The sequence below is a fragment of the Symphalangus syndactylus genome, chromosome 3, assembly GCF_028878055.3.
Source record: "Symphalangus syndactylus isolate Jambi chromosome 3, NHGRI_mSymSyn1-v2.1_pri, whole genome shotgun sequence".
Lineage (NCBI taxonomy): Eukaryota > Metazoa > Chordata > Mammalia > Primates > Hylobatidae > Symphalangus > Symphalangus syndactylus.
In genome coordinates, this window is record NC_072425.2 from 74206121 (window position 1) to 74220331 (window position 14211).

At 40.4% G+C, this 14211-nt stretch overlaps 1 protein-coding gene across 12 annotated transcripts in view; it reads right to left on the reverse strand.

Annotated features, from left to right (window-relative positions):
• SMC5 (structural maintenance of chromosomes 5) overlaps positions 1-12808 on the reverse strand; it is a 101111-nt gene extending 88303 nt beyond the window's left edge. For 6 of the 12 annotated variants that reach the window (XM_063637006.1, XM_063637001.1, XM_063636998.1 and 3 more), the window contains exons 1-3: positions 12322-12808; positions 6979-7120; positions 3413-3465 (exon numbers count right to left, since the gene is read on the reverse strand). In XM_063637006.1, coding sequence (XP_063493076.1) covers positions 3413-3465; positions 6979-7120; positions 12322-12506 — 380 coding nt within the window. In that variant the 5' untranslated portion in view covers positions 12507-12808. Of the gene's footprint in view, positions 1-3412; positions 3466-6978; positions 7121-9409; positions 10230-12321 lie in introns of those variants that run through there. The other 6 variants (XM_063637004.1, XM_063637003.1, XM_063636999.1 and 3 more) reach the window with 5 other exon arrangements.
• Positions 12809-14211: the final 1403 nt, after the last annotated feature.

The window sequence follows — 14211 nt, forward strand, 5'->3', positions numbered from 1 at the left end:
TGAGCTGTTTTACATTTGGTACTCTCAAGGCCACGTGAACCTTTGTGGAAAAAGTGCTTGACGTTTATATACTTAAATTTTATTTATGTGTAGGGTGTTAGGTAAAGCTCTAAACTTATGTTTAAAATATTAACTTTAAAGTTATATAAGATAATAAGATAATTATCACAGCTTAATTTGAATAATTTACAGTATGATACTGTGATACACAGGTTGAGTATCCCTAGTCCAAAAATCCTAAATGCTCCAAAATCCAAAACTTCTTGTGTGCCAACATGACATTCAATGGTAATGGTCATTGGGGTGTTTCATATTTCAGATTTTCAGATTGGGGATGTTGAACCGATAAGTATAATGCAAATATTCTAAACTCAAAACAAATCCAAAATCCAAAACACTTCTGGTACCCAAGCATTGCAGATAAGGCATACTTAACCTGTATTAAGAAATATGTAGGCCGGGTACGGTGGCTCACGCCTGTAATCCCAGCACTTTGGGAGGCCAAGGAGGGTGGATCACTTGAGGTCAGGAGTTCAAGACCAGCCTGGCCAACATGGCGAAATCCCGTCTCTACTAAAAATACAAAAATTAGCCAGGTGTGGTGGTGGGTGCTTGTAATCCCAGCTACTTGGAAGGCTGAAGTGGAAGAATCAATTGAGCTCGGGAGACAGAGGTTGCAGTGAGCCGAGATGGCGCCACTGCACTCCAGCCTGGGCGACAGTGACACTCCGTCTCAAAAAGAAAAAAAAAAAAGTATTTAATCTCTGTCCTCAATTCCTGACACAGAACTCCTAATCCCTTGGAATTTCCTAGGTGACAAGTGTGTCTTTTTCTAATGAGGCAACTCTTGGTGGGCTCCTGGATGTGGGCTGGTCACCAGAAAGATAAAGCCATGAATAGAAACTTAGAACCTTCAGCCCCACCAACCTATCCCCCATCCTCTGGGAAGGGAAGCAGGGCTAGAGATTGAGTTTCTTATACCCATGTGATGAAGCCTCCATAAAATTCCCTGAACCATGGGTTTCAGAGAGCTCTTAGATTGAGAAACACATCCATATGCTGGGAAAGTGGGGAAAGAAGCTCCTGCACTCCGGACCCTTCCAGACCTCGCCCTGTATTTTGCTAATCATCTACACCTTCTGTAGTATCCTTTATAATACATGGGTAAACCTAAGTGTTTCCCATCCTAGCAAATAACTGAACCAAGAAAGGGGTCCTGAGAACCTCAATTTACAGCTGGTTAGTCAGAAGTACAGGGCACAACCTAAGACTTACAAATGGCATATAAAGTGGAGGGCAGTCCTGTGTGACTGAGCCCCTAAACTATGGGTCCTGCACTAATTTTTGGTGTCAGAATTGAACTGAATTGCAGGGTGTGGGGAAAAAACCCCACACATCTGGTGTAGAAGTGTTCTGTGCTGTGTTGAGTTTGAGAATAGCAAAAACAAGTTTGGTTTTTCCTATCTCTTAAAATATCCCACACTTAATTAAACTGCCACTTTTATAATAAGTTCTCATGTACATTTAGATCTGTTCCTGGTTTCTACATTTTGCTCCTCTCATCTTCTATACTAGTATCACACTTATTTTAAATCAACAACTTTACAGTATACTTCAACATGTGGTAGACAAAAATCTTATTTACAACTTTGCTTTTTCAAAATCTCCTTGGGTTTTCTGGCATATTTATTCTTCAAGATGAAGTTTAGAATCAACTTGTAAACTTACCTGTTGAGACTCTCATTGTAATTGTATCAAATGTATGTATTAATTTACAAAGGATTGACTTTTTTTGTTTTTGTTTTTTTGCAGAGTCTCACTCTGTCACCCAGGCTGGAGTGCGGCAGCACAATCACGGCTCACTACATCCTCTACCTCCCCAGGCTCAGGTGATCCTCTCACCTCAGTTTCCTGAGTAGCTAGGACTACAGGTGCGCAGCCAGGCCTGGCTAATTTTTGTATTTTTTTGGAGAGATGGGGTTTTGCCATGTTGCTCAGGCTGGTCTCCAACTGCTGGACTCAAGCAATCACTTGCCTTGGCCTCCCATAGTGCTGGATTACATGCATGAGCCACTGCACCTGGTCTGACATGTTAATAATGACATTAACTTTATGTTTCTAAGAACATATCACGTGTCTCCATTTCTTCAGGTCTTGATTTTATACTGATCAATAAAATTCTATCATTATATTTTAATAAGTTGGGTATTTCAAAATTTATTTTCTTTTTACTTCCATGTGTATCTTTCTCATCTCTATATAAATAAAAATTTTCTGAGTAATTTTTTATAAAAGATCGTTTCCTCATCTCATATCAAATAGTAGGGCTATCAGATAATCTTTAAAGGCTTTTCAGCTCAAAAATGCCACAACTTTCCACTAATATTCCAAAAGCAATAGTCTCTAAAAATCACCTAAACAATGGGCATATTTATGTGTAAAGGATTAAAATTATATATACCAAAGATGGTCAACTGGTTTCATCATAAACATCAACTCTAGTCTATCAAAAATAGGCGCCAAGAATGGCCAATTGAGAATATCCAAGCTCAAGGGAAAAGAATACCATGATGAATTACTGGTGTCATAAGGGAGAAAATAAAAAATGGTGACAGAAGTACCAAGTCCTGTCATACATGAGATTCACCAAACTATTAATAGTAGTTATTTACAGAATTAGGAATGATGGCAAGAAGGCTTTTATTTTCAACATTATACACTTCTACATTGTTTGCGTTTTTTAAAAACAAGCAAGTATTACTTTCAAGATCAGCAAAAAAAAAAAAAACCCAGATACTTTAAATTTGTGAAAAATATTGCAACTTCATCATGACTACTTAATAGTAGTATAGTTCTATTTCATTACCTGCTATAAACTTATCATTTCCTTGATAATTTTTTTAAAATAAAATTTCCACAAGTTTTTTTGGGGGGTGGGGGGAGGGGCAGAGTCTAGCTCTGTCTCCCAGGCTGGAGTGCAGTGGCACCATCTTGGCTCACTGCAACCTTTGCCTCCCAGATTCCAGCAATTCTCCTGCCTCAGACTCCCCAGGAGCTGGGATTACAGGCATGTGCCACCATGCCTGGATAATTTTTCTATTTTTGGTAGAGACGGGGCTTCCTCATGTTGGCCAGGCTGGTCTCCAACTCCTGATCTCAGGTGATCTGCCCGCCTCGGCCTCCCCAAAGTGCTCGGATTACAGGCATGAACCACCATGGCTGGCCTATAATTGAAGTTTTAAAAATATATTTTTTAAACCCCTTACTTATCTGGATTAAGTATTCTTTAAGTATTATTTCCAATATTTATGCCATAATACTATATTAATACCCTTTTCTAATCATCAGGAAAACATGAATATAAACTAAGAATTTTATAGGAAAAAGGAGTTTTAGCACTTTTAACACTTACAATTCAATTTCAACCATGCCTCTAGAACATCCTCTCTTCACAAAAAACCCAACCTAAGACGAAAAAAAGAAAAAGTGAGCTGTGTAATGACATTCCCAGGTTAACAATCAGAGATTTAGCAGTCATTATTATTTGTCAAATCAAGATTTTTTTCAGGTACCACTTCTATGTTCGCTCCTGTCACTTTCTAAGGTATCCCTCCCAGATCTGGGTTCCTCCATTGTTCCCTCCCAAAAATAACAATAATAATAATATTAGGTAAAATTTATTGAACTCCTATGCACTCCATAGCATCTTACAAACCTCGTGACAAAGCCAGTAAGTGCCAGAAAAAGGATCTGAACCCAGGAAATCTGGCTCCAGAGCCTGTGTACTTGTCCACTATATTAAACACCCAGAGAGAAGAGAAAATGCCTGTGGGAAAACAGGTCCTATAGTATAACCACTAAGCACTCAAACCTTCTTATTACCATTGAAGACTTCCTACAGTCACGCAGGTTAAATATTAACAATCACGCTAATATTACCTATCCTGTTAATGATGTAATTACCACCAATCATCGTTTTAAAAGGAGCAATATATTTGAAATTTACGTGATGAAACAGACATCTCTGTGCTAGTTTCTATATGCTTATGAGTCTAAGCCCCAAAACAAAGTCTGAGCCTAAAAAAATCAGACTGGATCTTAAATCAGGCTATAAATAAGTGATAAATATTAAAAAAGGTAGAAAATATACCTTACAAATAGTAATCTTTTTAATAGTGATAATGACAGTGATGACAACAGCTAACATTTATCAAGCATTTACTATATACTGTTGTGCTAAGCACTAAACATGTATTTTCTCATTTAATACTCATAAGCAACCTTGAAGTATACATTCATTTTATAGACGATAAAGCTGAGTCCCAGAAAGATGAAAAAAAAAAAACAAAAAAAAGCCTTATCTTGTAACCACCAAGTATAGCCTAATGCTTAAAAGTACAGGTTTTAACATCTACTATCTAGGTTCAAATCTCAACTCCACCACATACAAGTTGTCAGACATTGGACAGTTACTTAACCTCTCTGTTTCCTCACAGGAAAACCAAGGACATCTATGTAGGAATGTTATCTCTCATTAGCTTGCAAGAATTAAAATACTTGGTACCAATGAGGAGGAAAAAAAAATCAGGAGGCAGTTCTTATTATAAAGTATCCATACAGATGGTGTTGATTATGTTTTTGTTAAATTTTTATATTAGCGTTTAAACAAAAATATATTAAATATTCTTGCTGAGAACTTGGGCATCCCATAAATACATCTGTGTACCCAAAGGGCTGCAATCGGTCATCTAGGAAACACTGCACTCCATAGCCTCCCTTAAAAATCCTGTCACTCAAGGATGAGAAGAGATGTGTTTTCATGACAAAAATCAACATGAGAAAGTTAGTGAAAATTGTTATAGCCAATTAATTCCTACTGTACAGCCCCTGAAGTACAATCCAACAGACCATTACAAAGAGATAGGGACTAAATGATCTGACAATTAAAAAACTATATATCAATATTCATAAAAATCTGAGTTGGTCCTTGGATGCTATCTGTTCAAACTCTCTCATCTTTGAAATGAAGAAAAACTGAAGTCCAGATAATTGCTCAAGGTCACAAGGGTAGTTATTAACAGAGAAAAGTATCTTCTACCTGATAAATGTCTTTCATATAGCACTAAACACACACACACACACACACACACACACACACATACACACACATTTTAAATAATTTATAATCTTAAGGGGAATTTGCTTCCATTTTGTAACCGTCCATTAAATTTTAATTTTTTTTTATTATTTCTATCTTAACAGCATTGTGGTCAGGATATGGTCTACGTGGTGTCCATTTTTCGAAATTTTTTGATACTTGCTTTATGACTCAGTATACAATTAACTTTTAGAAATGTTAACTTGTGCTTGAAAAGAATGCATACTCTCCAGTTGTTGAGTGCACTTTTTATAATATGTCCATTAGTTCAAGCTTAACTTCATTGTTCAAATCTTTTGTAGTCTAATTTTTTTATCTGACTGATCTATTATCGATAGCTCTCCCAGTATGATTATGGATATGTTAACTGCTTGTTAGCATTCTGCAGATTTTGCCTATATATTTTGGAGCTAGATTATAATGTGAATTTGAGTTGGGAATTGAATTATCTTCTAGTGAATTAAAACTTTCGTCAGTGTTTAATGACCACTATTATCTCTAAAAATACTTTTTGCTCTGAAGTCTGTTTTTCCTAGTATTAATCCAGCTACACCTGATTTCTTTTGTATATTTGCCTGGCATGTATTTTTTTTCATCCTTTCACTCTCAACTTTTCTGTAGCACTTTATTTTAAATATGCTTATTAAAAACAAAAGAGAACTAAACATGGTTTCATTTCTCCATTCTAACAGACTTTATAATTTAATGAGAGTTTAGTTTAGATCATTTATAATCATTGTTATTGTATCTGCACATATTTTTACCATCTTATTTTTTGATTTTCATTTTATTTATTTTTCTTGAGACAGAGTCTCACTCTTGTTGTCCAGGCTGGAGTGCAATGGCGCAATCTTGGCTCACTACAACCTCTGCCTCCTGGGTTCAAGCAATTCTCCTGCTTCAGCCTCCCAAGTAGCTGGGATTACAGGCACCCGCCACCATGCCTGGCTAATTTTTGCAGTTTTAGTAGAGGCAGGGTTTCACCATGTTGGCCAGGCTGGTCTGGAACTCCTGACCATGGCCTCCCAAAGTGCTGGGATTACAGGCATGAGCTACAGCACCCAGCCAATATTTTGTCATTTTTAATGATCTCATTTTTTGTATGTGTTTCTTATCTCCTCCTCCTCCTCCTCCTTTCTCAAGACTCCTTCTGGATTGTTCGGGCAGTATTTTTCCATCCCCCACTCTCATGAATATGGTTAAGTGCCCTACGCAGGTGTATCTTTTTTTATCTTTTACACTGTATTTTTACTGTACCTTTTTTATATCTAGAGATGTTTACATAAGTACCATGTAGGCTACTGTGTTACAATTGTCCACAGTATTCAGTACAGTAACATGCTCTACAGGAGTGTAGTCTAGGAGCAATAGGCTATACCATATAGCCTAAGTGGATAGTAGGCTATACCATCTAGGTGTAAGTACTCTCTGTTATGTTCACACAATGACAAAATTGTCTAATGATGCATTTTCTCAGAATATATCCCCATCATTAAGCAACATATGACTGGATTTTGTTTCTGCCCTTTGTAAGTTTACTTCACTGTTCCACAAGCCAAGTGATGCATTTAAAAAAAAAGACCTATTACATTATTTCTAGCATTTTAGGTGTAAGAGACTTGGAGAATCCTCTAGTATTATGGTCCAAAATACTTCTAGAAATGAAAATCTCCTTCCAGCTTCTCTACCTGCCAAATTTATTCCTTATATTCACGCACAATTAAGTTTGCTATACTCAAGGAACTGAGGTGTAGAAATTGATGTTACTAAAAGCAATTAATAGTTTCGAATTTTCTTAAAAAGTAATTATGTTAACTCACCTTATCCGCTCGTCCCATGAAAGCAGGTTTCCCAGCTAAACCAAGGCAAATGGCACACACAATGCTCGACTTCCCTGTTCCATTGGCTCCAACGATCATATTCAAGTGGGGTCCAGGAGATACTTCACAAATATCATATGTTCTGAATTATAAAAAGATGAAATAATTAAGGAGAGATACAAAACCGCTTTTCCTTGCTTTACATTATCTACGAGCTTCCTCAAATTCCTTTAAAAACTAGCTAACCCTACAAATTTAATGTTTTTTTATAGGTTTTTAATAAACTACTTTAGAAAGAAAATCTACCAATAGAAGAAATGAAAAGGCAGTAATGCATAACTAAAGAATATAATTTCATATACTTTTTTCAAAAGTCTGCTGAAAAAAGTGAAGTTTGATACCTTGTTTTTTTTTAATAATTACAAAACACTGGACATTATATCAAAGATACTACACAAAGTAACTTTGAAACAAATTTTATAGGAGAGGCCATGGCTTACCTTGAATCCATGAATTTTACATTCATATTTCTTTTAAATTATAATGCTTAATGGTTATTCATATTTTAATATTTCAAACAATCTAAGCAGATTTTTAACTACAAAACTGAAGATATATCTCAACCCAAAGGTTTCATTTTATTAACTTTCAAAAATTATTTTCCAAGCCAGGCACCATGGTATGTGCCTATAGTCCCAGCTATGAGGGAGGCTGAGGCCAGAGGACCACTTGAGCTTAGGAGGTCAAGGCCAGCCTAGGCATCATAGAGAGACACTGCCCCACAAAACAAACAAGTTGAAAGCTGTCTAGCACTCTAATTACAGTTAGCATCTAATCTTTATTAGTTGCTAGGGACAGTTATGACAAAATGTGAAGCAAACTCTGACTCAGACATTCTTTTAACTCGCCTTTGAATACTCTGAATTTGAACCCATAAAAAGTGTCCTTTGTCCACAGCATTTCACTTAGCTCTCAGGTAGCTGCCAACTAATTCCTCATGAATAAATGTTTAGCCTGCTATTCACCTGCTAAGTATATAAATAACCAAGCACACACATTAATATTTTAAGAAATTAATGATTTTGAAATGTCAGGTGGTAATAAAAATACAGGTGGCAAAGAAGTATTTTCTGGCAGGTTTGCTAATCCCACACCTCTACACAGCATCTACTACTTTATCTTTTTAGCTGTTTTGTTCTGCTAGCAGCTGGGTCTCAAAAGAGCCCTTTATAATGGTTACAATAAAACTAGTTTGGGAACTTCAGACATGTAGGAAATCACCTGACATGGAACTTCTTACTCTCAACACATGAAACCCCATTGGATTTCCTGTTGTGAAATCTCAGTGTGAATGTTATACTAAAACAATGATGAAACTGGTATTTAAGAAAACAGAACAGGGAAAAGCATGAGAATTTCTGGCCTATAAAATATGCATCGATATTACAAATAGGGACAGTTGCCAAAAACAAAGCCTCTGCATTTTTTTTTTCTTTTTGATGGGGGTGGGGGGGGGGATTTTTCTTGCCTTCAGCTACCCAAATCGAGTCTCTGCACTGTTTAAAATCATTCTTCTGACTCTACGATGTATTTATTGGGAATTCCCTTACCATGAGTTTCCTTTCCTCTGAGCTCCCTCTGAAAGAGCTATTGGTAAAGACCCACCCTCTTATCATTCCATATACTTCACAAGGTATCTCATGTATTCTCTATGGCCTCAAGATTCCTTTTTTCTCCAAGTCTTTGCATACCATCTACATGCTGAAAGTAGTCCAGATGACCTCTATATGCAATGATCACCTCAATAACGCTATTTGAATGTCCCACAACAGTCAATTTAAACTCAACACATTTAAAACGAAACCCACCATCTTTCCCATCCAAAACCACTCTTGTGGTCTCTTAGTGAATGGTATTATCATTCATTCCATTGCCCAAATCAGAAACCTAGGCATTAGTTTTGCATCATCTTTGGTTCTTTCATCTCTTTTGACTCCACCCAAACCACCACTCCATCATCCAATCAATCACCAAGTAATGCTGGTAGAATTGTAAATGTGATGTCACTTGCTAAAAAAGACAAATTAAGGAAAAACCCATCACAGCCGAGTTTCATCTTTTTCTACTTTTTATCTCCTTTCCCTATTCTCTCTTCAGATCTCTAAATTCTACCTATAATGTACTTCTTTCAGTTTTGTGACTATAATTCCTTATTTCTCTGAAGTCTTTGCATACGTTATTCCCTCAGCCTTCAAGTGTCTTCCTCCACTCCTAACTCCATTTGACTTGGTTCACTCACTACGCTCTTCCAGGCCATTTAAATTCTCTGACTACCCATCTTATTTCCTTGCTAATTCTCTAAACCCACCTTTCTCTACCTCATGCCTAAAACTCAAAATCCCCTCATTAAAAGAAACAATATCTCACCAACCTCTGCACTTCCAGCTACCTTCTCTTTCTTCTCTTTGCATCCAAGTTTTACTTTCTCACCCTCATTCATTCTTCTGTGGCCTGCAAAGTTTTCTGCTTCCACTGCTTCATTAAAAGGTCAAAGGTTTCCCAATTGCTAAATGCAGTGGGCTTTTTTCAGTCCTGCTATCTGACTTCAATGTAGCAGGTGGTATTTTTGAAACATTCTTTTTCCTTGACTTCTTTGATAATTGTCTCCCAATGTTTTCATCTTACTTCCCTGAATAGTTCCTTCTGACTTTTGAGTCCTTCTTCAGTTCACCCTTAAATGTAGGTATTCTCCCAAGACTCTGTACACGGTCTTCTAGTCCTTCAATTTATAATTCCTATTGGGCAATCATAACCAGTTCGGCAACTTCATCAATCACCTGTATGCATGACTCCCAAATCTCTCATCTGTTCATATTTTCCTCTAAGCTCTAGACTCTTACATTCTGCCTATAGAACATCTCTCTTAGATGCCCCAAAGGAAACTTTAAGTCACAGGATCTAAGAGGCATTTATTATTCTCCTCAAACTGCTCCCTCTTCTAAATAGCACCTGACCAATCAGCTAAGGCTCTTACTTACACTTGGGAAAAAATGCTGCTTCCTTCCTTTCCTCCATGCCTCACAATTATTCTGTTGCTGGATCCTGTCAAATCTCATTCCTTCAAACTCTGATCATCTCTTGCCTTCGTATTGTCTTTTTGCTTCCAATCTTGCACCCTTTCTAAATCATCCTCTACAGTGCTTCCAGAATAACATAAAACACATGTCATTCCCTGTTGAAAACACACCGTGGCTGCCTACAGGATGATGCCGGAACTTCTTAGCATAGTGAACATACAGGCCCCTCAATGGTTGCTTACCCTTTGTCCAAATACTCACTCACATCCTATATTCTTGCCTTACTAAAATACTTGACGCTTTCTAAATATACCAAACTATTTCAGACAGTTCCTTCTGTCTTCAATGCTCTTCACTTCTTTCAAGACTTTCCTATCTTCTTAGGCGGGTGCAGTGGCTCATGCCTGTAATCCCAGCACTTTGGGAGGCCGAGGTGAGTTGCTGGAGCCCAGAAGTTCGAGACTAGCCTGGGCAACATGGTGAAACCCCATCTCTACAAAAAAAATTTTAAAACATTAGCCAGGTATGGTACGCGCCTATAGGCCGAGCTACTTGAAGGGCTGAGGTAGAGGATCACTTGAGAAGGGGAAGTCCAGGCTTCACTGATCCCTGATCGTGCCACCGAGCTCCAGCGTGGGCAACAGAGCAAGACCAAAGACTTTCATATCTTCTTTACAAAGCCCTTTCTCATAGTTGTAGACAAAACTAACCACTTCATCCTTTGTGAAGGATCCTGATATATATGTTGTTATGGTATCTAACTCATGTGATTACATTTATCTTTCCTGATCTGGATTCAAATAGCAATGCAACTACATAACAGCTGTGTAAAACTGGGCAAAATAACCTACTGAGCTGCTTTCAGCAATGGAAATTATCAAGATAGAGTTGTTATGAAGAAAGAATGAGTGCACTGTGTACCTGGCACACAATAGGTGCTTGAAAACAAAAAAGGTAGTATTATTACAATTCTGTTATCATTATGCCACTATGTACAAGCTTAAAAAAGACTTCCAGCCGGACACGGTGGCTCACGCCTGTAATCCCAGCACTACAGGAGGCCGAGGCGGGCAGATCATCTGAGGTCAAAAGTTCCAGATCAGCCTGGTCAACACGGTGAAACCCCGTGTCTACTAAAAACACAAAAAAAATAGCTGGGCGTGGTGGCGGGTGCCTGTAATCCCAGCTACTCGGGAGGCTGAGGCAGGAGAATGGCGTGAACCCGGGAGACGGAGCTTGCAGTGAGCCGAGATTACGCCACTGCGCTCCAGCCTGGGCAACAGAGCGAGACTCCGTCTCAAAAAAAAAAAAAAGAAAAAGAAACTGGGAGGCGGAGGTTGCAGTGAGCCGAGATTGAGCCACTACCCTCCAGCTCGGACGACAGTATGAGACTCCGTCTCAAAAGCAAAAATTAGCCAGGCGTGGTGGCGCGCGCCTGTAGTCCCAGCTACTCGGGAGGCTGACCCAGGAGAATCACTTGAAACTGAGAGGTGGAAGTTGCAGTGGGCTGAGATCGCGCCACAGCACTCCATCCAGCGTGGGCTACAAGAGCGAAACTCCATCTCAAAAAAAAAAAAAAAAAAAAAAAAAAGACCTGGAACAAATGAACTGGGAGGGGCTAGGCAAATACATGATATGTTTAAAACTTACTAAATTCTAAAGTGATAACTAGTTGTCTGAAGGGGAGAGGGAGGAACCAGGGAAAAAAGCTGGGTTTAGAGGGGCCAAGGGTTTGTAGGGAGGTCCAACAATTGCCAGTAAGGGTTTATTTTTTTTTGTACCTGTAACCCTCCCATCCCGAACAACCTTTACCGTCTTATCTGCTCCTCTCTGGCAAATGCCTACCCTAAGAATCCGCCACAGCATCACTACCACGCCGAATTAACTGTTGCCTCCTCTTAAGTTCCCGGGGACAATACTTTGTGAATTCCAGACCAGGGCCACTATGGATCGCGACTCCCAGCGGGCAGAGACCTACTCCCTCGTACAACCACTACCTGCTACATGACGCCTTTGGAAAACCTTGGTGGACTAAATTTAAAAACCACATCACACAAAGCACACATCTCCTACATCATACACGTCAATCTCCACAGCCTACGTAGAAAAATCCTCAAGGGAACCCCGGCACGAATTTAAGGCCAGACCCACAAGCCAGGTACACCAGGTACACACCCACACGCCCACGCCCGCGCGCTGCCGGCGCCCCGGGGCCTGCTGGCCAAGCACACCTCCACACCCGCGGCGCGGCCTCCGGGCAACTTACAGGAAGTTCTCCATCGAGATGCGGACGATAGAGCCTTCCACGAAAGGCCCAGACGACTGCAACACCGGCAGCTGCAGGGCTGAATTCTTCCTCTTGCTCGGGACCTCCGACGAAGGGTCTCTTGGGAGAGCTCTCTTGGAAGCCTGGGGGCTTGAAGTTGACCTCTTCTTGCTCGGAGTCGCCATCCTGGCTTCCTCAGCGCCCCACAGCGACTTCCGTTCCCACAGTCCGGCAGCCCAGGCGCCCAAGCGCCCACGCGCCCTGCTCCCGCGCGAACTGCCGCGAACTGGTACCGCGCGCTCGCTCCCGCGATCGCGCGCCGCGCCTGCGCAGTTCAGGTCCGGCAGCGACAACAGGCCGGCCCCGCCCCTCCCGCGCTCCGCGGCGCCGTGCGAGGCCCAGACTGAGGGCAAAACAGCAGGCAGGACTGGGTGGAGACCTCCGGGGACGTGGCAACGGGAGTTTGTTCTCCGTATATTTCGGCATTCAGTTCCTTTTTTTTTTTAACTCAGAAAAAAATGTCAATTGCATTTAGTATTTTGAAAGCCACTTTATTGCTTCCCGAGCCTCAGTCATGTGTGGTGGGAGGCTGCTGTGGGTGGCACCTGGGGCGTCCACGGCCGCCAAGGCAGGGGGACGTCAGGCCCTGCTTGCTCCCACCTCTTCCATGTACCTGTCTGAGAGCTCCTGGGCACGCCCGTCCTTGGCTCTTCGTCCTCTTGGTTTTCTTCCCTGTTGCTTCAAATCAGGTTCCTGTCTCAAAAACCCGAAAAAGAAAACCTCCCAAATGACTTTGTGCCTGACGCTCCGTTAAGGCATCGTGCTAGGCGTTCTCAAACTCGTGAAACGACTACACTGCACAGGTTATCCTCATTGCTTCTCTTCCCCTTGCCTCCTAATTCTCTGGTTAAACTTCCGCCCCCGGAGGTTTCTAGAAATCCCTGAGCTAGAATGCACTGCCTATTAAGAGGCTGTTCTGCTTCCGTCTGCTCATATTCATCTAGTAAGCCCTCTCGTTAAAGAGGAGGCAGCGCACCGAGGCCTGTCTAAATCTCCTTTCATTCAACTAATAATGAATGTCTAATCTACAAGAAACTGGAGCCGTGGCAGTTTAGGAGCCTGCCAAGGTTGCATCCCTGGGAGCTTATTTTCTATTGTGGGAGACAGGAAAAGAACAAGCGAATCAACTGTGAAATTAAATAATTCAAACTTAAAGCTGTTGAAACTTTAAATTATTCTGAGCCTTGCGAAGAATGTGGCTATGGGGTCTGAGTCCCATGGCGTACGGCTGCAATGTCTGCCTTGTTTTTTCCTGTAAATAGGAAGACCAAACAGAGACAGAGGTAAGACCCCCTCAGATAACTACCCCTCTTCATAAATTAATATAGCTATCTTCCTTGGAATGTAGCTATCTATAACTAGTCTAATCGCTGTAATTTATGCACTGCTCTTGTATTGAAAATGTACTCCTGCTGAACCTTCTCTGTTTCTGCCTGTGTAAATGAAACCTTAACTTCACTTTGGAACATTGACCCTATTTGTTTGGAGTTGGTGTTTCCAGGTGACTGTCCTCAAGCTTTGCGTTAGAATAAACTCCATACTTAATGATATTTTCTGAATTTCACTACTTAAGGTTGACACAACAAATGATTAGGATAATTTCAGACTGTGACAGGTGTTAGGAAGAAAACAAAATGAACCTGATGGGTGGGAAGTACGGAAGGCCTCTTAGAGGTGGTGATGTTTAAGATAAACCCTGAAGGACAAGAAGAAACTGTGTGACTAATCTGAGAAAAGAGCACCCCAGGCAAAAGAATTTTGCTTGAACACACCAGTAAGGACAAAAGCTCTGAGGTGGGAAGGCCAGTGTGGCTGCAGAGCAGTGAACAA